Source organism: Esox lucius, chromosome 14 (assembly GCF_011004845.1).
Source record: "Esox lucius isolate fEsoLuc1 chromosome 14, fEsoLuc1.pri, whole genome shotgun sequence".
Taxonomy (NCBI): Eukaryota; Metazoa; Chordata; class Actinopteri; order Esociformes; family Esocidae; genus Esox; species Esox lucius.
The window spans coordinates 37,322,710-37,350,317 of NC_047582.1; the positions used below are offsets into that span (position 1 = coordinate 37,322,710).

At 40.9% G+C, this 27,608-nt stretch overlaps 1 protein-coding gene across 1 annotated transcript in view; it reads left to right on the plus strand.

The window, feature by feature from the left end:
- The first annotated feature begins 1,752 nt into the window (after positions 1–1,752).
- The window catches only part of shank3b (SH3 and multiple ankyrin repeat domains 3b), a 133,412-nt gene continuing 107,556 nt past the window's right edge, over positions 1,753–27,608 (plus strand). Inside the window, 3 exon segments of the mRNA XM_034296770.1 lie at positions 1,753–1,888; positions 2,544–2,602; positions 26,075–26,296. Of these exon segments, the coding sequence (XP_034152661.1) occupies positions 2,594–2,602; positions 26,075–26,296 (231 nt within the window). The 5' untranslated portion in view covers positions 1,753–1,888; positions 2,544–2,593.

The window sequence follows — 27,608 nt, forward strand, 5'->3', positions numbered from 1 at the left end:
AGTGCCTTCATGTACTCTGCTACATCAGCTTGGAACACCTTTGTGATAGCAATTTTCTAAAGTCCAAACAATTTACGAAAATGGTAGGTAAAACAGAGGAAAACTCAGTTGCACAATAAACAGTTTTATTCTTGCAAGGAGAGAGTACACAGGCTACCAAGTAACAGTGAATAGTCTCTAAATTAATACAGGACAGTCAACAGTACTTAAAGGGGGTAAAGGGAGGTGGTAAGATGCTGCACAAACTCATTCATTTTGTTCTATCACTACCCAGGGGCAGGTTGTCCTCCCCCACATGGGTAACCTTCTAAACTCTTGTAGAGGACTCATGGCATCTAGACAAACAATAAATAGACTCTGATGGGTTATACAGATAAGCAGATTTATGAGTAACCCTCCAATCTGCTGATAAAAGTAAATTATGCCCCCTAGACAAATACCAGATCCCCCTCTCCCACATTCCTTTTCCTATCTAAACATGGGGACTCAGTCCTTTAATCAGTAAGAATACATCAATTCAAGAAATTTCCTTGACACCTTTAAAAATCATTTTAAACTACAAGATCTTGTCTCTCTTAGCATTTTTAAATCATTGATGATGGACTTGTAAGCTGATTCCTTTACTTGTCAATATTTTTAATGATGTTGTGTCAAGATCTTCAGAATAATGGTGTAATTGTGTTATGGATGTATTGACTATACTTGTAACGACTTCCTGCTGCCTATTCTTGGCCAGGACACTGATCTCAAAAAACCTATCCTGGTTAAATAAATGTTTAATGAAAAAAATATATTTGGGAGACCAGAATTTGCTCTAAGCTCTAACTTATACAGATACCCAGCCAAATACCCCAACGACTGTCTCAAAGTTCTTATACAGATACCCAACCAAATACCCCAACGACTGTCTCAAAGTCCTTATACAGATACCCAACCAAATCCCCCAACAACTGTCTCAAAGTTCTTATACAGATACCCAACCAAATACCCCAACGACTGTCTCAAAGTTCTTATACAGATACCCAACCAAATACCCCAACGACTGTCTCAAAGTCCTTATACAGATACCCAACCAAATCCCCCAACAACTGTCTCAAAGTTCTTATACAGATACCCAGCCAAATACCCCAACGACTGTCTCAAAGTTATTTTACAGATACCCAACCAAATCCCCCAACGACTGTCTCAAAGTTCTTATACAGATACCCAGCCAAATACCCCAACGACTGTCTCAAAGTTCTTATACAGATACCCAGCCAAATACCCTAGTGACTGTCTCAAAGTGCTTATTAATCAGAATTTGTCTTATTGTAACTCTACTGTTGGTCATTAGGTGGTGCTATCTTCTCTCACCATCATGGAGGTGGAGGATTGGGGGGGCCTTGTTTACCCAGCGCAGCTGCTGACAGGCTGTTCCTGTAGCGTCACCATAGCAACAGGCCACTCCCCCTCCAATGCCCACGCTCGCCTGTAAGCACCTTTTCCCTCTTCTCCTTTTCTCCATCTCTTCCTGTCTGTCTTTATCTCCCTCCCCTTTGTCCTCCTCTGTCATCTCTTCTTGTCTCATCTTCACCTCTCCTTCCCTCCTCTTCTCCTTCTCTCCCTATCTTCTTGTCTCTCTCTTCTTTACCTCCCTTTTCTCATCCTTCTCTCATCTCTACCTGTCTGCCTCTTACTTCTCCTTTCCCTCTCCTCTCTTGGTTTATTTTCTCCCTCTCTTTCCTCTCCTTCCTCTGTCTCTTAAATTTATTTTCACTCACATTCTCTCACTTAACTCTTCAGATCTTCCTCCTTTCACTTCTTTTTATTCCTGTCTCTTTCTCCATTTGCTCTCCTGATATCTGCTGAAAGGGAGGTGGAGGAGAGACGGATATGGGAGAGAGTGTTGGTAAGTGTGAGATAGGGGAGAGAGGGTTGGTGTGTGTGAGATAGGGGAGAGAGGGTTGGTGTGTGTGAGATAGGGGAGAGAGGGTTGGTGTGTGTGAGATAGGGGAGAGAGGGTTGGTGTGTGTGAGATAGGGGAGAGAGGGTTGGTGTGTGTGAGATAGGGGAGAGAGGGTTGGTGTGTGTGAGATAGGGGAGAGAGGGTTGGTGTGTGTGAGATAGGGGAGAGAGGGTTGGTGTGTGTGAGATAGGGGAGAGAAGGTTGGTGTGTGTGAGATAGGGGAGAGAGGGTTGGTGTGTGTGAGATAGGGGAGAGAAGGTTGGTGTATGTGAGATAGGGGAGAGAGAGAAGTGTAGGTCTGGCCCACGCAATAGTGTGGGAGACTGAGCCTTTCTACACACACACACACACACCACTACCACCAAACACACACCCCACAAACACACACACATCTTCAGTGTGTCATGCTTGCACTGTGTGGGCTGAACTGAGCATTGTCATACAGTAACGCTACACAGACTCATTCTCTCTTCCCTCTCTCTTCCCTCTCTCTTCCCTCTCTCTTCCCTCTCTCGTTCCCCTCTTCTCATTTTTTCTTTCTCCACCTTCCTGTTCATCTCTCACTCCATCTCTCTTTCCCTCTCCATCTCTCTCTCAGAGTGAACCAGTTAGAAAGAGAAGAGCAGTGATGGAGGATCTGTGTCTCTGATGCTGTGGGTGAGTCTCTCCTCTCTCCTGCATGTTTCTGCTGAAGGTCGGGAAGATGTGTGTCTGTGTTTGTTGCGATTGTGTGTGTGTTGCGATTGTGTGTGTGTGTGTGTGTCATGAAGCAGCTGATGATACACGTACTTCTACTTGCCTTTCACCTGGTTTATGTCTCTACCTGATTATTTCACCTGGTTTATGTCTATACCTGATTATTTCACCTGGTTTTTCTCTCTACCTGTCTCTACCTTATTATTTCACCTGGTTTTTCTCTCTACCTGTCTCTACCTGATTATTTCACCTGGTTTTTCTCTCTACCTGTCTCTACCTGATTATTTCACCTGGTTTTTCTCTTTACCTGTCTATACCTGATTACAGTCGTGACTGAAGCTCCTTCACACACACCCCCCCCTCACTTTTCCAGTTCTCTCTTCTTCCCTCTCACTCGCTCTCTTTCTCTGTCCCTTTTCCCCATTTCCAAAAAAAAGTAACAGTGATTCTTTATATCTCAAGAAATAATTAATATATCAAAAATAATCAATTTGTTTATGCTATTTGAATGTTACATAATATATAGCTATACACTCACCTAAAGGATTATTAGGAACACCTGTTCAATTTCTCCTTAATGCAATTATCTAATAAACCAATCACATGGCAGTTGCTTCAATGCATTTATGGGTGTGGTCCTGGTCAAGACAATCTCCTGAACTCCAAACTGAATGTCAGAATGGGAAAGAAAGGTGATTTAAGCAATTTTGAGCATGGCATGGTTGTTGGTGCCAGACGGGCCGGTCTGAGTTTTTCACAATCTGCTCAGTTACTGGGATTTTCACGAACAATCATTTCTAGGGTTTACAAAGAATGGTGTGAAAAGGGAAAAACATCCAGTATGCGGCAGTCCTGTGGGCAAAAATGCCTTGTTGATGCTAGAGGTCAGAGGAGAATGGGCCGACTGATTCAAACTGATAGAAGAGCAACTTTGACTGAAATAACCACTTGTTACAACCGAGGTATGCAGCAAAGCATTTGTGAAGCCACAACACGCACAACCTTGAGGCGGACGGGCTACAACAGCAAAATACCCACCGGGTACCACTCATCTCCACTACAAATAGGAAAAAGAGGCTACAATTTGCACGAGCTCACCAAAATTGGTTGAAGACTGGAAGAATGTTGCCTGGTCTGATGTGTCTCGATTTCTGTTGAGACATTCAGATGGTAGAGTCTGAATTTGGCGTAAACAGAATGAGAACATGGATCCATCATGCCTTGTTACCACTGTGCAGGCTGGTGGTGGTGGTGTAATGGTGTGGGGGATGTTTTCTTGGCACACTTTAGGCCCCTTAGTGCCAATTGGGCATGGTTTAAATGCCACAGCCTACCTGAGTATTGTTTCTGACCATTTCCATCCCTTTTTGACCAACATGTACCCATCCTCTGATGGCTACTTCCAGCAGGATAATGCACCATGTCACAAAGATCGAATCATTTCAAATTGGTTTCTTGAACATGACAATGAGTTTACTGAAATGGCCCCCACAGTCACCAGATCTCAACCCAATAGAGCATCTTTGGGATGTGGTGGAACGGGAGCTTCGTGCCCTGGATGTGCATCCCACAAATCTCCATCAACTGCAAGATGCTATCCTATCAATATGGGCCATCATTTCTAAAGAATGCTTTCAGCACCTTGTTGAATCAATGCCATGTAGAATTAAGGCAGTTCTGAAGGCGAAAGTGGGTCAAACAAAGTATTAGTATGGTGTTCCTAATAATCCTTTAGGTGAGTGTAGGTTTCAATATGTATTTGTTAGGATTGGCACTAATATGAAAAGTATATATGAATAATAGTGTCATTTCTTTAAATCTGATATCAAAATTATTTAAATATCATAATCGAACATATGGGCTTCAATCTGCTCAAAACTGCAAAGAGGCACACTGCACTTTACGCAAGCACTTTACCAGTTTACTAATTTTTTTGCTAGATTTCTCAAACGATATGTGCCCATTATGTCTTTGTCCCATTTGCTGAAACTCCACACTTGACTCTTTAAGGTCAATAGTTAAGAGTTTATCTGGCCAATGTAGCTAGCCAATGTTCACTAAAACAGTTTACTGTATTTGCTAAGCCAGGCTATGTAGCTAGGCAATGTTCACTAAAACAGCTTACTGTATTTGTTAAACCCGGCTGTGTAGCTAGCCAATGTGTTAGCTAATGTTCACTACAACAGAACACGGAAATTATAAAACCAGTTAAGCTATCCAAATTAATGTTCTATAAAACAGCATATTATTTTTGTTAAACTAGACAATTATCTAGCAATTGTTCACTAAAACAACATAATATATTTATTATACCATACAATCTGGCTAGCTAATATTAACTAAAATAACAAATGTTATTTGATAAACCAGACTGTGTAGCTCACTCAAGCAACACACAGAATGTCACTGGTGAAAGGAGACAACCATTTGGGTTCATTATTGGCTTACTGTTCAAGCTCAAACAACAATTATTTGCAGATAAGTGTCAAATTATTCAATCAAGATGCATATCCATACTAAAGAAAATATAAATTGTGGGGAAAGAGCATCATTGTGCTCAGTGCACTTTTACAGATCTATCCACTAAAAAGACTCAGAAGGCCTCTTGCTGTGAAATAAAACATGTATGGCAAAACAATTATTACAATATCAAAACAATTATTACAATATCAAAACAATTATTACAATATCAAAACAATTATTACAATATCTAGCTGGAAAAAGTTTACCTTTTTTTTCCTATTCCTATTTTGCAAATTTTTGCGGGATAGCTGTCTTGCTAGCTGTCTTGCTAGCTGGCTTGCTTGTTGGCTTGCAGGTGAGGCTTTTTGACTGTGGAAAAAAATACTTGAAATATGTTTAAACCGTAAAGGTATTAGCTACAGGTTTTGACAACCTTTACGTTTTAGTAAAGTTATCGAGCTGGGCCAATCTATGAACCAATCTGTGCCTAGGCCTTGCTTTGCTATCTCAAGTTTGCAAGCTGGAACAATCAATTAACCAACCTGTACCCAAGCCTTGCTTCGCTATCTAAATGCTGGTTCATTTTTATATTTTTACAAAACAGTTGAAACCATGTAAAATGGTATAAACAATATCACAAATTATATTGATATCACCTTTAATTAATGGTATTGTGCCAAGAGCCTGTTTGAATGTTATGTAATGAACTGGATGTTATGCAGTATCAGGTTGCTGGTTACTTGCTGTGTAGTTTAATTCTAGTAGTCAAACTCAATCTCTTTTTCTCCCAGTTCCTGCTCTCGCTCTACCTTCGCTTTTCTCTCTCTTCAGTTTGAAGGAAGTTTATAGCTGAACCCTTTCTGTGGTTGTCATGGTAACGGGCAGGGAGTTGCTTTGAGGTACAGTAATACTGCAAAAAGGAGCAACTCTCTCTTTCTCTCTGTACAGTCTCTCTATATACTGTATATCTCTTATCTCTCTCCCTCTATCATCTCTATATCATCTGTCTCTACCCCCTCTATATCATCCTTCTTTACCCCCCCTCTATATCATCTGTCTCTACCCCCTCTATATCATCCTTCTTTACCCTCCCCCTCTATATCATCCTTCTCTACCCCCCTCTATATCATCCTTCTCTACCCCCCTCTATATCATCCTTCTTTACCCTCCCCCTCTATATCATCCTTCTCTACCCCCCTCTATATCATCCTTCTCTACCCCCCTCTATATCATCCTTCTTTACCCTCCCCCTCTATATCATCCTTCTCTACCCCCCTCTATATCATCCTCTTTACCCCCCCCCCCCTCTATATCATCCTTCTCTACTCCCCTCTATATCATCGTTCTTTACCCTCCCCCTCTATATCATCCTTCTCTATCCCCCCTCTATATCATCCTTCTCTATCCCCTCTATATCATCCTTCTTTACCCCCATCTACAGTGGGGAGAACAAGTATTTGATACACTGCCTATTTTGCAGGTTTTCCTACTTACAAAGCATGTAGAGGTCTGTAAATTTTATCATAGGTACACTTCAACTGTGAGAGGCGTAATCTAAAAAACTAAAACCCAGGAAATCACATTGTATGATTTTTTTTATAATTAATTTGCATTTTATTGCATGACATAAGTATTTGATCACCTAACAACCAGTAAGAATTCCATCTCTCACAGACCTGTTAGTTTCTCTTTAAGAAGCCCTCCTGTTCTCCACTCATGTATTAACTGCACCTGTTTGAACTTGTTACCTGTATAAAAGACACCTGTCCACACACACAATCAAACAGACTAACCTCTCCACAATGGCTAAGACCAGAGAGCTGTGTAAGGACATCAGGGCTAAAATTGTAGACCTGCACAAGGCTGGGATGGGCTACAGGACAATAGGCAAGCAGCTTGGTGGGGCATCAATGATCATGAGGTGAGGGATCAGCCCAGAACTACACGGCAGGACCTGGTCAATGACCTGAAGAGAGCTGGGACCACAGTCTCAAAGAAAACCATTAGTAACACACTAGGCCGTCATGGATTAAAATCCTCCAGCGCACGCAAGGTCCCCCTGCTCAAGCCAGCACATGTCCAGGCCCGTCTGAAGTTTGCCAATGACCATCTGGATGATCCAGAGGAGGAATAGGAGAAGGTCATGTGGTCTGTTGAGACAAAAATAGAACTGTTTGGTCTAAACTCCACTTGCCGTGTTTGGAGGAAGAAGAAGGATGAGTACAACCCCAAGAACACCATCCCAACCGTGAAGCATGGGGGTGGAAACATCTTTCTTTGGGGATGCTTTTCTGCAAAGGGGACAGGATGACTGCACCGTATTAAGGGGAGGATGGATGGGGCCATGTATCACCAGATCTTGGCCAACAACCTCCTTCCCTCAGTAAGAGCATTGAAGATGGGTCGTGGCTGGGTCTTCCAGCATGACAATGACCCGAAACACACAGCCAGGGCAACTAAGGAGTGGCTCCATAAGAAGCATCTCAAGGTCCTGGAGTCGCCTAGCCAGTCTCCAGACCTGAACCCAATAGAAAATCTTTGGAGGGAACTGAAAGTCTGTATTGCCCAGCAATAGCCCCGAAACCTGAAGGATCTGGAGAAGGTCTGTATGGAGGAGTGGGCCAAAATCCCTACTGCAGTGTGTGAAAACCTGGTCAAGAACTACAGGAAATGTATGAAACAAAGGTTTCTGTACCAAATATTAAGTTATGCTTTTCTGATGTATCAAATTCTTATGTCATGCAATAAAATGCAAATTAATTACTTAAAAATCATACAATGTGATTTTTGTTTTAGATTCCGTCACTCACAGTTGAAGTGTACCTATGATAAAAATGACAGACTTCTACATGCTTTGTAAGTGGGAAAACCTGCAAAATCGGCAGTGTATCAAATACTTGTTCTCCCCACTGTATATCATCCTTCTGTACCCCCCCCTCTGTATCATCCTTCTTTACCCCCCCTCTCTGTATCATCCTTTGCTACCCCCCATATCATCCTTCTCTACCCCTCCTCTCTATATCATCCTTCTCTACCCCCCATATCACCCTTCTCTACCTTCTCCCTCTATATCATCCTTCTCTACCCCCCATATAATCCTTCTCTACCTTCTCCCCCCAGATCATCCTTCTCTACCCCTCCTCTCTATATCATCCTTCTCTACCCCCCATATCACCCTTCTCTACCTTCTCCCTCTATATCATCCTTCCTATATCATCCTTCTCTACCTTCTCCCTCTATATCATCCTTCTCTACCTTCTCCCTCTATATCATCCTTCTCTACCCCCCATATCATCCTTCTCTACCTTCTCCCTCTATATCATCCTTCCTATATCATCCTTCTCTACCTCCCATATCATCCTTATCACCTCTCTTTTATCATCTCATTTCACCTGTATCTCAGTTTTTTTCTTCCTCTCAATTCAATTCAATTTAATGGGCTTTATTGACCTGCAAATTTCTTTTTACATTCTCGAAGCAAGTAGGGAAAGAATGAACAACAGCCATCTAAAAAAAAATATTATACAGAAGGCTTTGCAAAATCCCTGTCCAATTCACTCATATTACTGTATTAAACATAGTACTTTGACTTTTCATTCTGTTAAAAATTTTTTTTTTATATTTGTAAGAAAAATAACAAACTTTCTTGCATAAGTATTGAACACATGAATATTTTTTTTTTTCTGCAATAACAGATAATTAAGAATTTTGCTAAGTACATACCAGCTTTGCACAACATGTCACAGAGATGTTGACCCATTTTTTCAACAGATTTGTTCCAGGTTGTTGACATTGATTAAACTCACTTGTGCCACAAATGCTCAATGGATTGAGATCTGAACTTTATCTGGAACAATGAAGAACATTTACCTTTTTGGTATTGTTGCTTTGGCCTTGTACTTGGTGCCATTGTCCTGCTAAAAGGTACATTTCTGTTTTTTGTGGACTAAAGCGAGTTGTCTTTCAGAACCTCACAGTATTCTTTCCATCTATCAATATGCACAGTCCCTGCTGATGTGAAGCATACCCACAGCATGATGCTGCCACCACCATGCAGTGTAGGGATGATGTGTGTTGAGTCATTGAGTCATTGCTCTTAAACTCAAGAAAAACAGAAATGCTCATTTTAGGACCCAAAAAACAAAGAGCGTTGTTAGCAGATCTCACTGTGAATCTCGACGGCTGCATGGTCATATCCCAAAAAACTGTAAAAAACCTTGGCGTTACCCTTGACCCTGACCTCTCCTTTGAAGAACATATAAAATATGTCTCAAGAGTTGCTTATTTTCATCTTCGAAACATTGTAAAAATTAGAACATTTCTATAAAAAACGAATGCAGAAAAATGTATCCATGCTTTCGTTACTTCTAGACTAGATTACTGCAATGCTCTTCTCTCTGGTTATCCAGACAAATTAATAAATAAACTTCAATTAGTGCTGCACACGGCTGCTAGAATCCTAACTAGAACAAAAAAATGTAAACACATTACTCCTGTCCTAGCGTCCTTACACTGGCTGCCTGTTAGGGTTAGGGCTGATTTCAAGGTTTTACTCTTAACCTATAAATCAATACATGGACTTGCTCCTACTTACCTTTCTGAAATGATCCAGCCATACATACCTACACGTAACCTACAATCGCAAGATGCAAGCCTTTTAGTCTAAAATCAAATAGCCTCTGGATTTAGCCCAGAGAAATGTATTAATTATTCCAATTGGACTCTTAATATCTCACCCGGCACAGCCAGAAGAGGACTGGTCACCCCTCTGAGCCTGGGTCCTCTCTAGGTTTCTTCCTAAAATTCGGCCTTCTTAGGGAGTTTTTCCTAGCCCCTGAAATTCAACACTACTGTTGTTTGCTCCTTGGGGTTTAAGGCCGGGTGTCTCTGTAAAGCACTTTGTGACAACTGCTGTTGTAAAAAGGGCTTTATAAATACATTTGATTGATTGAATTTGATTGGTAGTTTTACGTTTGTGCCACACACATCTCCTTGTTTGAGTTTTGAGGGACTGCATTTTCTTGGCAGTGACTGCATTGTGTGATGCAGTTTCAACTTCCTGATTATTCATCCAACTATGCATACCAAAATATTCAAACAACTGGATTTTATTGTTATTATAATATGTGCCTTTTTCCTAATTTATTTGTATTACTTTATTTCTAACATCAGGTAAAATAATTGTGTCCATTTTAAGGAAATTTCTTTCATCTGTGTAAACTGAGCTTTTAAAGCACAAGGGTTAAATACTTATTCAAGAACAATTTTTTAGCAAATAATTCTCAGCATACAAATAATATCACCATAACAGAATTGAGTGTCAGTGTTTAAAAGCGAACTCTGGACAATGGATGTTGAGATATTTGTACTTTTGAACCGCATCTGCTGCAGTTCTAGTTCTTATCTCACTTCTTGCTCAGTCGGGAAGGAATGCACACTCTGGCCTTAACACTTGTTTGAACTCACAGATGTCTAAGTTGGCACCACACTAAAGCATGACGACGCAAGACAGGCAGATTTGATTACTAACCCCCCAAATCCAGACAGTGCTGGTCTGTAAACAGGATTAAACCTGGTCTCACAGTGACACTGCTGACTGTGAAGTAGTGATTTACTACAGGGTCATTCAGAGTCACCAGGAGTCTTATTTTGACCCATTCTAACCTGTACCCCAGAGGAAGAGAGGACTGGACCACCTTAGGCTACAACATTCAGAAATAACTCAACATTACACACACATCTCCCTATTTTTATTTAGTTTTTTCTTTCTTTTTCTCTCCCAATGTCAGTCTCGTCATTACCATCATCAAAACATCCAGCAGCCCGCTGACACTGATTCAGACTGAATCACAATTGTTGTGGGTTAGGGTTAGGGGGTATGTGTTGAGTTGATTTTGGATGGAATTAACTGGGTTTCCTGACTTTTCAGGACAGGGCATGTTAACCGCGGTGTCTTGACTCCTTTGTTTTTTAGAGACAGGGCATGTTAACCACTGTGTCTTCACTACATTTTCAAATTTGTAGAATTCTCATTCTGGCCACAAACCTGGCCTCTTCCTTCTTAACCCTGGCCTAACACTTAACCCTCAACTAACCCTCATTCCTAATTGCCATAGTACTTATCACTGATATGTGGTTTGCGGGCAGGCACACATTGGTCATTGTGGTTGCCATTGATGGTGGCTGAGGTTTTTCCTATGTAAAGGGCTGTGTGTACCTCCTTATGCTATACATGAATACAACTTATTATTTGGGGGCCAAGCAACAAAGTTGCTGGAACCCTTTTATGTTTGTATGTTTTATTATTATTATTATTAGGGGACCAAGTACTGTAGGTACGGGTACCCTATTGTTTTTGTTAGTTTTATTATTATTATTCTTTTTCTCCGGGCCCATTTTCAGAGGCCCGTAACTCGGCCATATGTGGCTTAGTTTGCATGAAACTTTGCATACTTGTTGCCATGAGAGGCCCGAAGGGCCTCAGCCATTACTATACCTATACACCCCATGGTGGCGCTGTAGCACTTAGTCAAATGTTGAAGGTTTGAGCATGCATATCTCATGAACCGAATGTCGTAGAGTCATGCAGCCGAGTTTCATACATGCCCCTTCTCATGCTGACTAAATAAGTCTCTGGGGTCTTTCAAATTCGCCCCTTGGGTTTTCACGTTAACGACATCTCCTCCGAGACCGCAGAACGGATTTGCATGCCGTTCGCTGAGATGGACCCTGGGACCTGTATCTTTAATTTAAATCTTTGGAATTTTGATATCTCAAACGATGTGCGCGTAATAGGCAAATTACTTTTACATGGGTGTGGCACTTTGTCAGGCTATATATCCTGTCAGGAATATCCGAGACTTACGCCCTTTCACATACTACAAAACATCAGGTCCATGGATGGACCTTTGCAGTATTGACCAAATAGACCTTAAGGGGGCGCTACAACAACACTGACAACTTTGAGCATTTATGAATTGTAAAATACACACTCTAAGGACATCTCTTCGGGGACCACTGAATGGATTTGCACTCCGTATGCTGAAAAGGACCCTGGGACCAGTATCTTCAATTTAATTATTTGGAATTTTGATATCTCAAAAGATTTGAAGGAACTCTTATTTTGAAGGAAGAGCTGATGTAATGAGTTTGTGAATCTGCTAGAATGTTGAGTTGGAGGTAGTGGTTCTATCAGCAGTTACGGAGGGATATTTGAGGGAGGAGCCATGGCAATGCCTGTGAGTCAATGCGGAATGGGTGGGGTGTCAGGAGCATGGCAGCATTCAGTCCTCGATATTATCTTTTTGTTTATATTGGACTATTATAAGGAACTCTTATTTTAGGAAGAGCAAATGTTAATTGTTTGTAAATCTCCTTGAACAGTACGTTGGTCTTGGCAGTTGAAATTGCTGCTGCCATAAGCTAGATTCCTGTGCAAACCATCTTAAGGTTTAGGCTATGGATGATACATGTCTGTGTAAATTCTAACCCTATTGAAATTATTATTCAAATAAGTCAATTTTATCATTTTATTTTCCCCTTGTAAAGAAGACCTTTATTTTAATATTCGTCAAATTTTTGGTAAAAAAAAACACTAATATTTGAGGGTATTAATATGTTTGACTAAAGCAGTCTGTGTTCAGTGAGGTTAGTTTCTTGTTAAATGTTACACAAATCATATATTATTGTACACACATGTTTTTAGCAGATCTTTTTTCTATTTTCCCTTGGTAAGACTTTTGCAGCCGGTCTGGTTTTGTGCCATGTGACTTCCTGTCAATTAATAATCAATGACCTTGTCACGTCCAATCCCATCGACAGCTTAAATTGTTCCTTAGGTCACACCTGCTCCCTTTTACAAGGTGGTAGTATTTCGGAAGATTATGAGCTTTCCAAGAGTACACAACCCTGTGTATTAAAATCATAAGTAGGCCTGTTGGATTTGTGGGTAAGTTTAAAATGAAGCTAGGTATTGTAATGGGGATATTAGCCTATTTGGTAACGTTTATAGATATAATAGGCTTAATTGTTGCAATATTTCCTGTCAAAAGTGATCTAATGTAGCCTGTACACTGGAAATGGAAACTGTTAAACAAGCTATTGGGAAGCCACATTTTTGAAAATGGTATCTTACGAAGGCGGACATTTCTCTAGGGACTTGTCCACTCCACATTTCGAAATTGCATTATTGTCCGCCTCTTCCAAATTAGGACGACGTGCTTCAGCACCTGCAGTAATTTCAGAGTGGCAGGCCAAGGCAACAAAACAATACTCAGAGCCAGAGGGTCTCAAACTCTGACATCTCGCCTCTTTGTTTCATAATCGTTTCTGGTACTGGTATGTGCAGCTAGACTTCTTTCCAACAGAAGCTGCTTGCATGTGAGTTTTCCTGAAGCGAAGCATTATATCGCATAGTAAGGTGAGTTTGATTGAGCTAGTTAGCAACCTAATTTCTCACAATGTTGTGGATAAGCAGGTAAAGCATACATTGCCCGCTCTCTCATTGATATAGCGAGCTAGTTCCTGTTTAAAACAAGGTTGATGGCAGACCAAATATCTTACTACTATTTTGTATGCGTTATTATAGCTAGTTAATTTACTAATTGAGCTACATGAAGTTCGCTAACTAGTTGATTAGTGCTGTGCTGGAGAGCTACGCTATAGACAGCTAAGAAAGCTGTTTTAAGACCGGCTATAGATCACTCATCTAGCATCATTAAAGATTAAATAATCTAAGAGATTGACGACCGATATTAGGAGAATTATCTACCAAATTCTTTAGTATTAAAACATTCTGTCACGCTGTAATGACGTTCTGCATGTTTCACTGTCATGGTAATTCAGCCTACATGACTTGGTGCACCATGTCTCAGCAGGATATTCAGTTGTGTACAATTTTAGAATTCAGGAGCTTTACAAAAATGTTTCACCCTCACTTAAAAAAACAAAAGTTCCAATCCTGTATTTTACCAACTTAAATGTCAATGTTGCTAGGCTAGTTTTAAAATAATTTTAACACTATCTTTGCAATAGTGTTTTCCTTTTTCAGTGTGTACATTAGTTAGGTAAATTCTGAAAGCCAATAAGGGATGTTTTTATAACACCTCATATAACACCTTAAATAATTCTAAAATGCTTGTTTGGTATTAGAAAATACATTATATTAAACCGTCTGAAAACTATTTGATTTATTTAAATTAAACTTAACATTGTCTGTGTTATTGAGTTGTCACAGTATGTAATGTACTGGCATGTGTTAAGGTAGGTATTAGGTTACAAATAGCAGTAAGGAAATAAATGAAGCTGAGGACGTGAGGCTTCTATTTCTGAAATTAGACATTCTGATGTACTTATTCTTTTGTTTAGTTGTACATTTGCTCCTTCCACATCTTTCGTTCCTCAAAACGTTGATTGATTGGCTGGTTTCTACAGTGGGCTGTTTCTTTTTTGCACTTTTTGACCTAATATTGACCTCAACACATACCAGTCTACTGCAGACTGTGGCAACACATAAACAAAGACCATATAAAGCTTAATGTATCAAAGAAAATAGCTTTTAGCTGTTTGATATAATTGATGTTCTAGTACCAAATTAGCAATTTGGCATGATCACTCAAGGATAAGGTGTTGGAGTAATGGTTGTTGGAAATGAAGCCTGTGTAGATTTAATCAAATACTTAAATAGTAATGTTTTTACATCATTAATGTCCCGACTGTACTTTGATCAGTTGAATACCACGTTGGTGAATAAAAGTAAAAATGTCCTTTGAAAACACCAACATTTGTAAATTATTTCATACTTTTGGCCCGCCATGTATAACTTTTATTGTCCTGTTAGATTTCAGATCAATTCCATGGCTAAAATAAAGGTTTCCATAAAATTTATTTCAAATTGACTAACTATTTGTTTTATAGATGCCATGCGAACCTGCATTTATGCTGAGTGTTTTGTGCGTGTCTTTGGGTGTGGAGCCTGTTCTTGCGTGTGTTCAAGTGGCTCTATAGTTTGAGTGAAATTTGTATTTAAGTTCTGTTTTATTCCCAATTGAGCCAAATGTTGTGTCCTAGGGCAAGGCACTCCCCCCTAATTTATTCCAGGATAATGTACCTGTACTTATTGTAAGTTGCTTTGGATAAGAGCGTCTACTAAATGACTAAAATGTATGCTTGTGCATATTTTTTATATTAATGCATTTGATTTGTGTGTGAACACTGTTTTTATTTACAATGTTCAAAGTGGAGTAAAACAAAAATGGAAATTGATTCCTTTATAAGAAACTTGCCAAATTAACAATATAAATGATTTGACATAACTACTAAATTCTGGTAATGGTGTGATTGTTATCAATGTACAGAAGTAACGTCTCTAATTTATTACCTACATTATTGAGCTTGGTTAGTTTTAATATTATTTTTAACCTAACCTTTCAAATGGTAATTTCCATTTTCAATGTGTAGCTTAGAAAAATTAAGCTTTTCACTATATAAGATTTCTGTGAGTGTGACGTTCATCTACAATATTTTATTACACTGATGCTGAGAATGTTTTGTTGTAATTATGTAAGCTATTCCACAAAGTCAATTGACAATGTGTCATTAGGGTTTCAACAGTATGTCAAAATCATATTATGTTTGTTCCAGTTCACTATTATTCTTTTGGCAAAAAAATGAGTTAAAATGGTGTAGAGGTACCCAAATTAATATAGTAAAGCATCAAGAAACGCAACCTCTGGTGCAGTGGACATGCCAATCAGGTGGCACAAGCCTGTGAAGTTGGACTTTTTGAAAGTTCACCACACCCATCCCTTGTGACTTGCACTTGGAAATCAGTCCGTAGGTGTATCTCCTCACTATGAAAATTTTTGCCACTGAGACCCAAAAATCGCCATCATGGATTTTCAGCCATCTCAGTTATTTTGAAAAACACTGAAAACACTACTCATATGGCAGCAAATGACCAGATTGTTGGCCATCATGGTACCCATACTCCTCATGGTGGCGCTGTAGCACACAGTCGAAAATGGAAAAATTGAAGCTCAGATCTCATGAACCGAATGTCGTAGAGACATGCAATCAAGTTCCAGATATACCCCTTCTGATGCTGACCAAAAAAGTATTGGGGTCTTTCAAATTCACCCGTTGGATTTTCCTTCATTTTGAATTTGGTGAAAAACACGTTAACGACATCTCCTCTGAGAACGCTGAACGGATTTGCATGCTGTTTGGTGTGAAAGACCTTTGAACCAATATCTTTAAAAGTTATATAAGGAAAGTTGATATCTCAAATAGTACGGCCAAAATCAACGAATGAAATTGAACTGGGCGGGTCTATGACTTTGGACGTCCATTAATCCCAAATGGAACATCAAACAGCTATGAAATGAAACATACTAGTACATGTGTCTCTCAAGAATGGACAGAAAAAGTCCCATACAGAAATACCTCTTGGGGGCGCTATAAATCGTTTCTCACGATTAAACGACATCTCCTCCTCATTTATTTGCGAGAATCATTGTTTTACGTGACCCTTTTATGCTGTTATTGTTTTCCAAAGAAAGGAACCAGCCATGGAGTGATTGGAGTCATTGATTTCGTTATAAGTAGGATGTATAGATATTAGCTAGCCATCTATAATCTTTGTACAACAGTACACTTTAGTTCCGTTGCAAACGTTTTGTTGCACACTTTATCTCAGCAAAATTGTAATGGCTGGGGTAAAATTTACATTTGGAAAGGATAGAGCGTAACACCTGTGGTGTAGTGGGAAGGTCCCTCTTCTTCAATATTTTGACCCTGGTTCGATTCTCCTCTGAGCTGTTCCAAATGTTGTGTTTCAGAATATATCCCCTCTTTAATATCATGATTCTCATATGTTTAGGAGAAGAATTGTTTTACGTGACCCTTATATACTGTTATTGTTTTCCAAAGACACAAATCAGCCATTGTTTTTGTTATAAGTAAGATGTATAGCTATTAGCTATATAGTATTTGTGCAAGACTACTCTTTAGTTCCGTTAATAAATGTTATTTGGTGCACGTTATTTCAGCAACATTTTTATGGCTGAGGTAAAAGTTGCATTCTGCTGTTTAAATAGGGTAATGATTAAAGACAGTCTGCCACATAGAAAACCAAGGATTGAAACCTGCCAGCGACAACAATATTCATCCCTCCTAATCGGCTGAACTAGGATTGTCTGGTTCCTTTTCTGGTTTCAAGGTCTTTTTGTTTTGTTTTGATTTCCTCTCCTTCGATTGGACATGCTGACTACTAGCGTCATTGGGCATTTTTAAATAGCAAAACATTTCTCTAGTGAGAGCATACAGTGAGATGCTTCCTGTCCCCCTGCTTGGCCCCCTGAAACGCTGCTCGCAGCTTTAATTATTATTATCTTTCTTTATCCTCTTCCTCCTCATCTCATATCTCTCCTAACATCATTTACACCCTAGCATAATTTACACCCTAGCATCATTTACACCCAAGCATCATTTTATACTTTGTGAACTTGTTGCTGTGCTGCCCTGTGGTCTTGATACATTTAATTTAAATTAAATGAACTAAAATCAAAATATGACTTCTTGAATGATATGGTGATTCCCACTAAAGCCAACTTTGAATAGTTTTTGTGCCAGACTTATATGTGTTGTAGTGTGGGGAGGACGTTAAAAATAATTTGGTCCTGATATTGATTTTGTTCAGGAATTGGATTCGGTTAGGGGCTTGAAATGTGGACTATGGAATTTCTATGTCATTTTTAGTGTAGTACAAGTGTGTGTGTGTGTACTAACCAGTAGTCCTTACAGGTATAGTAACCCAAGTCAAACCAGGTGGAGGGTGTGTATATACACTGATCAGTCACAACATTATGACCACCTGCCTAATATAGTGTAGGTCCCCCTTTTCTGTGAAAACACCCCAGACCCATTGAGGCATGGAGTTCACTAGACCTCTGAAGGTGTGCAGTGGTATCTGGCACCAAAACATTAGCAGCAGATCCTTTAAGTCCTGTAAGTTACGAGGTGGGGCCTCCATGGATTGGACTTGTTTGTCCAGCACATCCCGCAGATGCTTGATTGGATTCAGATCTAGGGAATTTGGTGGCCAAGTCAACACCTTGTGTTCCTCAAACCAATTTTGCTTTGTGACAGGGTGCTTTATCTTGCTGAAAAAGGGGCCAATGCCATCAGGGAATACCGTTGCCATGAAAGGGTACACATGGTCTTCAACAATGCTCAGGTAGGTTGTACATGTCAAAGTAACATCCACAAGAATGGCAGGACCCAGGATTTCCCAGCAGAAAATTGCTCAAAGCATCACACTGCCTCCGCAGGCTTGCCTTCTTCCCATAGTGCATCCTGGTGCCATGTGGTCTCCAGGGAAGCCACGCACACGGACACAGCCATCCATGTGATTATGATGCTCACGTACACATTGTAGGAACTTTTGGTAGTGGACAGGGGTCAGCATGGGCACCCTGACTGGTCTGTGGCTACGCAGCCCCATACACAACAAACTGCAATGCACTGTGTTCTGACATAATTTTATCAGTACCAGAATTAACTTTTTCAGCAGTTTGAGCTACAGTAGGCCGTCTGTTGGATCGGACCACACGGGGCGCCCATGACCCTGTCACTGTTTCACCACTTTTCCTTCCTTGGTCCACTTTTGATAGGTACTGACCACTGGAGACTGGGAAAACCCCACAAGGGCTGCAATTTTGGAGATGCTCTTACCAAGTCATCTAGCCATCACAATTTGCCCATTGTCAAAGTCGCTCAGGTCCTTACGCTTGCCCATTTTTCCTGCTTCTAACACATTTACTTTGAGGATAGAATGTTCACTTGCTGCCTAATATATCTCACCCACTGACAGGTACCATGATAACGAGATTGTCAGTGTTATTCACTTCACCTGTCACCGGTCATAATGTTATGGCTAATTGGTGTGTGTGTACTAACCAGTAGTCCTTACAGTTATAGTAACCCAAGTCAAAGCAGTTGGAGTGTGTGTGTATATATGTTTGTATATTAGCCAGAAGTCCATACCGGCATAGTAACCAAAGTCAAAGCAGGTGGTGAGGACATTTTGCTATTTTATAGCAATACGATTTTCTGTGGAAACACATTTTGGTCCCCAAGCAGCAAGCAGACAGAGTGAAGAAATATGAGCAGTAGGAATATAATGCGTACATTATATTACAATAATTTACAGTTAGTGTATATAAAACCACAAATTATTGTAAAACAAGTTTGTGACTGTGTGTGTGTGTGTGTGTGTGTGTGTGTGTGTGGTGGGGGGGTTATCTGGCCTCTGCAGCTCCTCTGACTCTTCCTGCCAAACATCCGTCTCCACGGGAACACTGGCAGGATACAGGAAGTGTGAGCTAACAGGACGTTTGCAGAACTGGAGAAGAGAAAGAATGGAGGATTGTAAGAGCACTGGAGAAGAGAAGGGTTTTGGGGTTAGGGATGTGGTTTTATAGCAGGGTTTAGTGTTAGGGCTTATGGTTAGGTTTGAATGATTAGGTCTAGGGTTGTGTTTTGGTTTTAGGATTAGAGTTAAGGGTTTTGTTTAGCATTGTTTTAAGAGTTAGGTGTTTAGTTTTGGGGTTATAATTTAGGTTTAGGTGTTTAGGGTTAGAGCTAATGGTTCTGTGTAAAGCTTATTGCTAGTTATCAATGGTTGTTTGAGCAATTATTTGGAGTCAGTAAAATTGCTGTTGTTGTAGTCAATAATGACTGACCTATCCTTGAGAACCAAGTGTCTGAACCATGCTGTTGGCCGGATGTGTGAGTCTGGAGGCCCGTCCTATTGGTGGTTGAGGAGGAAATGAGGGGGAGTCTGTTTCCTTCCCACTCCTCCCTCATCCGGCTTCCCTTCAGAAAGACAAGAGAGTCCAAGACACCTAACAGCTCTTCACACAGTCAGTGCCAAGCAGTGCAGACCTGCTCAGGACAACTACAGACCAATATAGAACAATATATGACTACTACTGACCAATATAGAAAACTACAGGCCACTATTAAAGACTTCTGCAGAATATTACAGAACACTACGGACTATTAAAGAATTGTGCAGACTACTACAGAAAACTAGAGACTACTATTGAATACTACAAACTACTACAGATTACTAAATGCCATCACTATAGACCATTATATTCAACAGATATCTACAAATCTCTACTACTGACCACTACATACTACTTCACACCACAACAGACTACTACAGAATACTACAGGACCACTTCAGGACTACTATAGACCACTACAGTACTACTACAGAATAACACAGACCACTACAGGACTACTACAGACCTCTACAGGAGTACTGCAGGACCACTAAAGACCTCTACAGGAGTATTGCGGGACTACTATAGACCACTACCAGACTACTACAGAATACTACAGACCACTAAAGGACTACTACAGAATACTACAGACCACTAAAGGACTACTACAGAATACTACAGACCACTAAAGGACTACTACAGAATACTACAGACCACTATAGGACTACTACAGAATACTACAGACCACTAAAGGACTACTACAGAATATTACAGACCACTATAGGACTACGACAGAATACTACAGACCACTAAAGGATTACTACAGAATACTACAGACCACTATAGGACTACTACAGAATATTACAGAACACTACAGGACTACTACAGACCACTAAAGGACTACTACAGAATTCTACAGACCACTATAGGACTACTACAGAATACTAGAGACCACTATAGGACTACTACAGACCACTACAGGACTACTACAGAATAGTACAGACCACTACAGGACTACTACAGAATACTACAGACCACTACAAGACTACTACAGAACACTTCAGAATACTGTAGACCACTACATACTACTTCACACCACTAAGGACTACTACATAATACTACAAACCATTACAGGTATACTGCAGGACTACTACAGATCCATAAATTCTACTTCAGACAACTATAGGAATACTACAGACCACTACAGGACTGCTACAGACCACTAAAGGAACACTTAAGAAAAATATAAACCAGAACAGACCAGTTTGGTGACCAGGATTATTTTGATGGGAGTCTTAGACCAGAGGTGAATATGATTTAATATTTCTGAATGATTCTCTAACCATCTGGTCCCTAGCCCTAATCCAACCTAACATCAACCCCAGCCCCACTTAAGCCCGACCTAACCTGAACCAAGCCGATCCAGAACCTATCCCTTAACCCCAACTTCAGATTTACCTAACCACAGCTCTACTTAACTGTAGGCCTACCTAACCCCAACACTCCTCAACTCCTAACCCGATCAAACTCCAGCCCTACCGAACGATAACCCATCCCTACTTGTAACCTGAAACTGCTAAATACAAAGTTGGCATTGAGCATGTGGGATGTTTTTATTATTATTATTAAGTATTGCTTTATTTGTTCTTTAGGGGTGATGGCCAGTGATGATTGTTTCGATTCATTCTTTATTTAGGGGAAAGGGCAGTGAGAAGTGTTTTGATTGGTTCTTTAGGGAAGAGGGCAGTGCTAAGAGCATTCTGGTGAGTGTGGCGTAACTATGGTAACAGACAGAATGTAGATGAGGAGCTCATTCTAAAAGCGCCTACACGCCCACACACTAGCAGTATTACTAAAACTCTCTCACACACAGTTTCTGTACACCGCAGATTTCTGTGCAAAAGGTTGAAGGATTCCCTGAAATTCCCATCTTCCAGTTTCCATAACAACCACTCACAACTTCAAATCGTGTCCTCTGACATACAGTAAGTCTCTCTCCCTCTCTCATACTTCCTCTCCATCTAGCACTCCCTCCCTCTCACTATCAATCTATCTCACTTTCACTCCCTCTCACTATCAATCTCTCTCATCAATCATCTCGCAACCTCTCTGTCTGTCTTTATTACTCCCAATATTGCGCTCTCTTTCACAATTAATTCCTTTCAATGTGAAGGTTTATTGTCATGTGTAACATTAAGAAAAGTGAGAAACAAAATCAATAAACAATCAGAAAATATCCATTTTCAAAAAGATAATGACATTTTCAACTTATTTAGCAGATTTAGAGTTAGTGTATACATTATTTTTTATAAAGTCACACAGTGAAAGAGAAAATGAATTGTGGAGTGGGGCAGTTTACCTTGCTTCTGTTAAGGTTAGGGTAGTTTTAGGTTATTTCTGTAGGATTAGGTTTAGGGTATTTGTGTAGGGTTTTGGTTAGGGTATTTCTGTAGGATTAGGGTTAGGGTATTTCTGGAGGTTTAGGTTATTTCTTTAGGGTTAGGTTATTTCTGTAGGCAAGCACAATTATTTTATAGTGATCTTTAATAGGAAACCAGTGAGCGGAGGAGCAAGGAGACCTGGGATAACTGAAGAAGTTGAACACCAGATGGCATCATTCTGAGGTTTGGGGTTTGGTGGCATTAGCACAAAGACTTACCAACAAGGAATTGATGTGGTCCAGACATGAGTGCCTGGACTAGTACCAGTGCTGTTTGCTGAGTGAGGTCATACTGTACAAATGTGGTAGAGAATGAACCTGTAGGAATGAGTCACCAATTTGAGATTGGCAGAGAATGATAGGGTGTTGTCCATGAGTTTCTCCAAGGTTCTTCGCTCTTTGTAAATAGACTCTCTTTGCAGACTGTGGTTGTCCTGAAGCCTGACTGGTTAAGAGTGAGGAGATCACTCTGAGATTAAAGGAGATTTAGTCAAAATAAGCACACTCTAGGGTTTAGGAAAGGTAAGATGGAAAGGGACACTAGTCAGGTCTGATGGAAATGTTGCTGGTGTATACCACAGCAAAGCCTAACCCACCTGGTGTTCAACCTTCCCAAGTTCTCCCACGCTCATCTGTTGACTCTAGTGGCTTCCAGTTGATACTCAAATCCACTACAAAACCATGTTTCTTGCTGATTGAACAGTGAGAGGAACTTCCCCTTCTTACTTTCATGTAATGCTCTAACTAATCTGCCCTACTTGAGCCCTTCTCTTCCCCATCCGAATCTTTTGGCCTTCATACATCTACAGAAGGGCAGCATCCTTTGAAGTTAGGACAACAAATTTAAAGGGCTTTATTGGCATGGGAAACAAATGGAAAATGTGTTTGAGAAATAAATCATTTAAAAATATCCTGTTAAGAATCTTTTTTTCAGTTCATATAGGGTTATATGAACTGAATGAAAAGTGGCTTTAGCCTTTCTATTAACCAAAATAAGTTTTGACATTTCTAACATATATTGCGATTTTTTTGTAAACAAAGTGGATATAAAATGTAACATTAATCACTCATTAGAATTTGTATGACTTAACATGTTTTATAGAATATGTAAAAAGATTGGAATGGGCTTGAAATGTTCTCTCTAAGCCCATAGGATTTCCATTGTATAAAAAATATTAAGTGACTTGATTTGCAATGTTTTAACAGTGTCCAAATAATATAAATAGGTATGACAAGGGAGAATACAGAGACATTTTTTCCCAATGCTTTTTGAGCTGTTCTCATGGCAAAGCATCGTAAAATCTTGCTGCTGTGCATTTTGCTTAACAGATACATTAGCTTATTTAAGCATGATTTGATCATTATGGCTCTGTGTGATCTGAGAGAAATATGTTTCTCTATTGTGATCATTCATTTGGCAGTTTTGGAATGCACCCCTGTTTCCACATCTCTTTATCTCGCTATCTCTGTATCTCTTTGTGTGTCTCTCTTTGTCTTTTTCCTTCTGTCTCTTTGTAATGCTATGGGTACTATAAGATACTACGCACTTCTAATTTTGTTGAGCTCTACAAATCAGACTGGTATCCTCTCTGCCTTTCCTTTCCAAAACACTTGAGCATGCTGTCCAATAAAAAGAAATCCTGTTATTGTTCTTTCAGGATGATCTTCTGGACACTAACCATTCAGGCCACATTTTGTGTGTGTTTGTTTAGGGCTTGATATGGTTTGTGGTTTATGAGAGATGTGATCTCACAAAAAGATAAGACAGACAAAAGATGGGAGTGGAGGAGAAAGGAAATAGAGAGCAGAAGAGAGAAGGTGTGAGGGTAAAAGAATAGAGGGAGCGAGGTTAAAAGGGTAGAGGGAACGAGGTTAAAAGGATAGAGGGAGCAAGGTTGAAAGGATAGAGGGAGCGAGGTTAAAAGGATCGAGGGAGCGAGGTTAAAAGGATAGAGGGAGCGAGGTTAAAAGGATAGAGGGAGCGAGGTTAAAAGGGTAGAGGGAGCGAGGTTAAAAGGATAGAGGGAGTGAGGTTAAAAGGATAGAAGGAGCGAAGTTAAAAGGGTAGAGGGAGCGAGGTTAAAAGGATAGAGGGAGCGAGGTTAAAAGGATAGAGGGAGCGAGGTTAAAAGGATAGAGGGAGCGAGGTTAAAAGGAAGGGTGGGAGAAGTGGGAGGTAAAGGAAGCATCATTCCGTAAAATGAACCACCAGAAACATTACAGGGTTACAGAACACAACCACCAATAAGTCTGTGTGTGTGTCTGTGTGTGTGTCTGTTGGAGTGTCTGTGTGTGTGTCTGTTGGTGTGTCTGTGTGTGTGTGTGTCTGTTGGTGTGTCTGTGTGTCTGTGTGTGTCTGTGTGGGTGTGTTGGTGTGTCTGTGTGTGTCTGTGTGGGTGTGTCTCTGTGTGTGTGTTGGTCTGTCTTTGTGTCTGTTGGTGTGTCTCTGTGTGTCTGTTGGTGTGTCTCTGTGTGTGTGTTGGTGTGTCTTTGTTGGTCTGTCTTTGTGTCTATTGGTGTGTCTGTGTGTCTGTTTGTGTATCTGTGTATGTGTTGGTGTGTTTTTGTGTGTCTGTTGGTGTGTTTTTGTGTGTCTGTTGGTGTGTCTGTGTGTGTCTGTGTGTTGGTGTGTCTCTGTGTGTCTGTTGGTGTGTCTCTGTGTGTCTGTGTATGTGTGTGTAGTGTTGTGAGGGGACAGTGAGTGACCTCATGCCTCTCTGTGTGTGTGTCTGTTGGTGTGTCTGTGTGTGTGTGTGCTGTGGAGAACAAAGAGGCCTGACACAGAGCTGCTGGGAAGTCTTTGGGCGTTTATTGTAAATCTCACCACAAATTAAAGGGAGGGAAGCCACACAATGACCAGTCAGTGAGCAGCTGGAGCATCAGACCCATCTTCTGGCCAGTCTGCGTTGCCTTCACTCTCATACAGAGCACAACCCACAGTCAGCATCTCCATACCTGTCTGAGAGTTTCCTTTTATCCTGGCCCTGACCAGCTCTGATGGACTCCAGGTGTGGCTTGTCAGGGCTTCTGGTTTTGGCCTGCGTTTAGCAGCCCCACTGCTCTCCTCTGAGGGGTGCTACGGGTACCATGGCATGACCCTGAACATCCACTACATCCCCTCCACAGTGCATAGGGCTGTGAGTGGACAATGAGTGACCGCATGCCTCTGTGTGTGTGTGTTGGTGTGTGTGTAGGGCTGTGAGTGGACAATGAGTGACCCCATGCCTCTGTGTGTGTGTGTGTGTGTGTTGGTGTGTGCGTGTGTGTGTGCATAGGGCTGTGAGTGGACAATGAGTGACCCCATGCCTCTGTGTGTGTGTGTGTGTGTTGGTGTGTGCGTGTGTGTGTGCATAGGGCTGTGAGTGGACAATGAGTGACCCCATGCCTCTGTGTGTGTGTGTGTGTGTTGGTGTGTGCGTGTGTGTGTGCATAGGGCTGTGAGTGGACAACGAGTGACCCCATGCCTCTGTGTGTGTGTGTTGGTGTGTGTGTTGGTGTGTGCGTGTGTGTGTGTGTAGGGCTGTGAGTGGACAATGAGTGACCCCATGCCTCTGTGTGTGTGTGTTGGTGTGTGTGTTGGTGTGTGCGTGTGTGTGTGTGTAGGGCTGTGAGTGGACAATGAGTGACCCCATGCCTCTGTGTGTGTGTGTTGGTGTGTGTGTAGGACTTTGAGTGGACAATGAGTGACCCCATGCCTCTGTGTGTGCGTGGGTGTGTGTGTTGGTGTGTGCGTGTGTGTAGGACTTTGAGTGGACAGTGAGTGAACCCATGCCTCTGAGTCCGGCTGCCGACGCCAAGCATGACCTCCCTGATCGTCCTCGGCAACACGCCGCTACTAACGGCAACCAGCCAGGTCCCCCCTTCGCCAGGGATGAGGGTAGGACTTCCTCCCCTGATCCTCCGGATGACGGCCCCGGAAACAGCATTGTCATCCGTATTGGCATCCCTGACCTACAGCAGACGGTACACACACACACACACACAGACACACAAACAGACACACATACACATACACACACAGACAAACAGACACACACACACAAAATCACATGCACAAAGACACACACAGACACACACACACACAGACACACAAACACATACAGACAGACACACAAACAGACCCACACACATAGACACATAAACACACACACACACAAACAGGCACACACACCTACACAAACACACACAGACACAAACAGACACACACACATATACAGATACACACAGATGCACACACACACAAACACAGATACAAACACACAGACACACACGCACACACATGCACACAGACATACACAGACACACAAACACTAATGCACAGACCCACACAAATGCATACACATGTACACACATACACTCATGCACATACACACACACAGATACATACACAAATGCGCGTACACACACTCATGCACACACATAAATGCATACACACATCCATCCATACAAAAAATATACAAACACAAACGCCCATAAACACTAATGCACACACGCACACACTATTATGCAAAATGCTAGATTTTGTCTGAACCACCAATACAATTTTATATTCAACACATTAGATTTTGTCTGGGTTAGGGTTAGGGATACTCAAGAGTAGAAAGAGCACGAGGTTGCCCATGACTACAGCTGCCTCATCCTTATGTTGGACTGTGAGCCAAAGGCCACGTGCTGTCAGCCTGTGAACACAGACTGCAAAAGTCTGTTTGCATTCACATCCAAGGTTTATGTAAGGACAACATGAAGGACTAATAATGTCAGCAAAGACTCCATGTAGTGGTCACATGACCAACTTAGTTCTTAAACAAAGGCCTGCTCCATGTCACATGACCAGCCCTGTTCTAAAACCAGCACCTCCCCCAGAACAACAGCATCAGGTGTATTTGTGAAACCAGAGGACACATCATAATCAACATCAAACAAACTTCCTCAGACACAGTTTTTATGGATGTTTGCTGCTGGTGACAGGAAAGCATTTTCTAAATGAGGAAAACGGAGAAACAAGGTATGGAGAGAATAATGAGTATGAAATTGAGAAATGGTCTGTCTATAAATTAACAGGAATGTGCAAGTCTGTTTGTAAACAGGAATGTGTAGGACATTTATTAACAGGAATGTGTAGGACATTTATAAACAGGAATGTGCTGGGTGTTTATAAACAGGAATGTGCATGTTTTTATATAAACAGGAATGTGCATGTCTTTATATAAACAGGAATGTGCAGGATGTTTATAAACAGGAATGTGCAGGATGTTTATAAACAGGAATGTGCAGT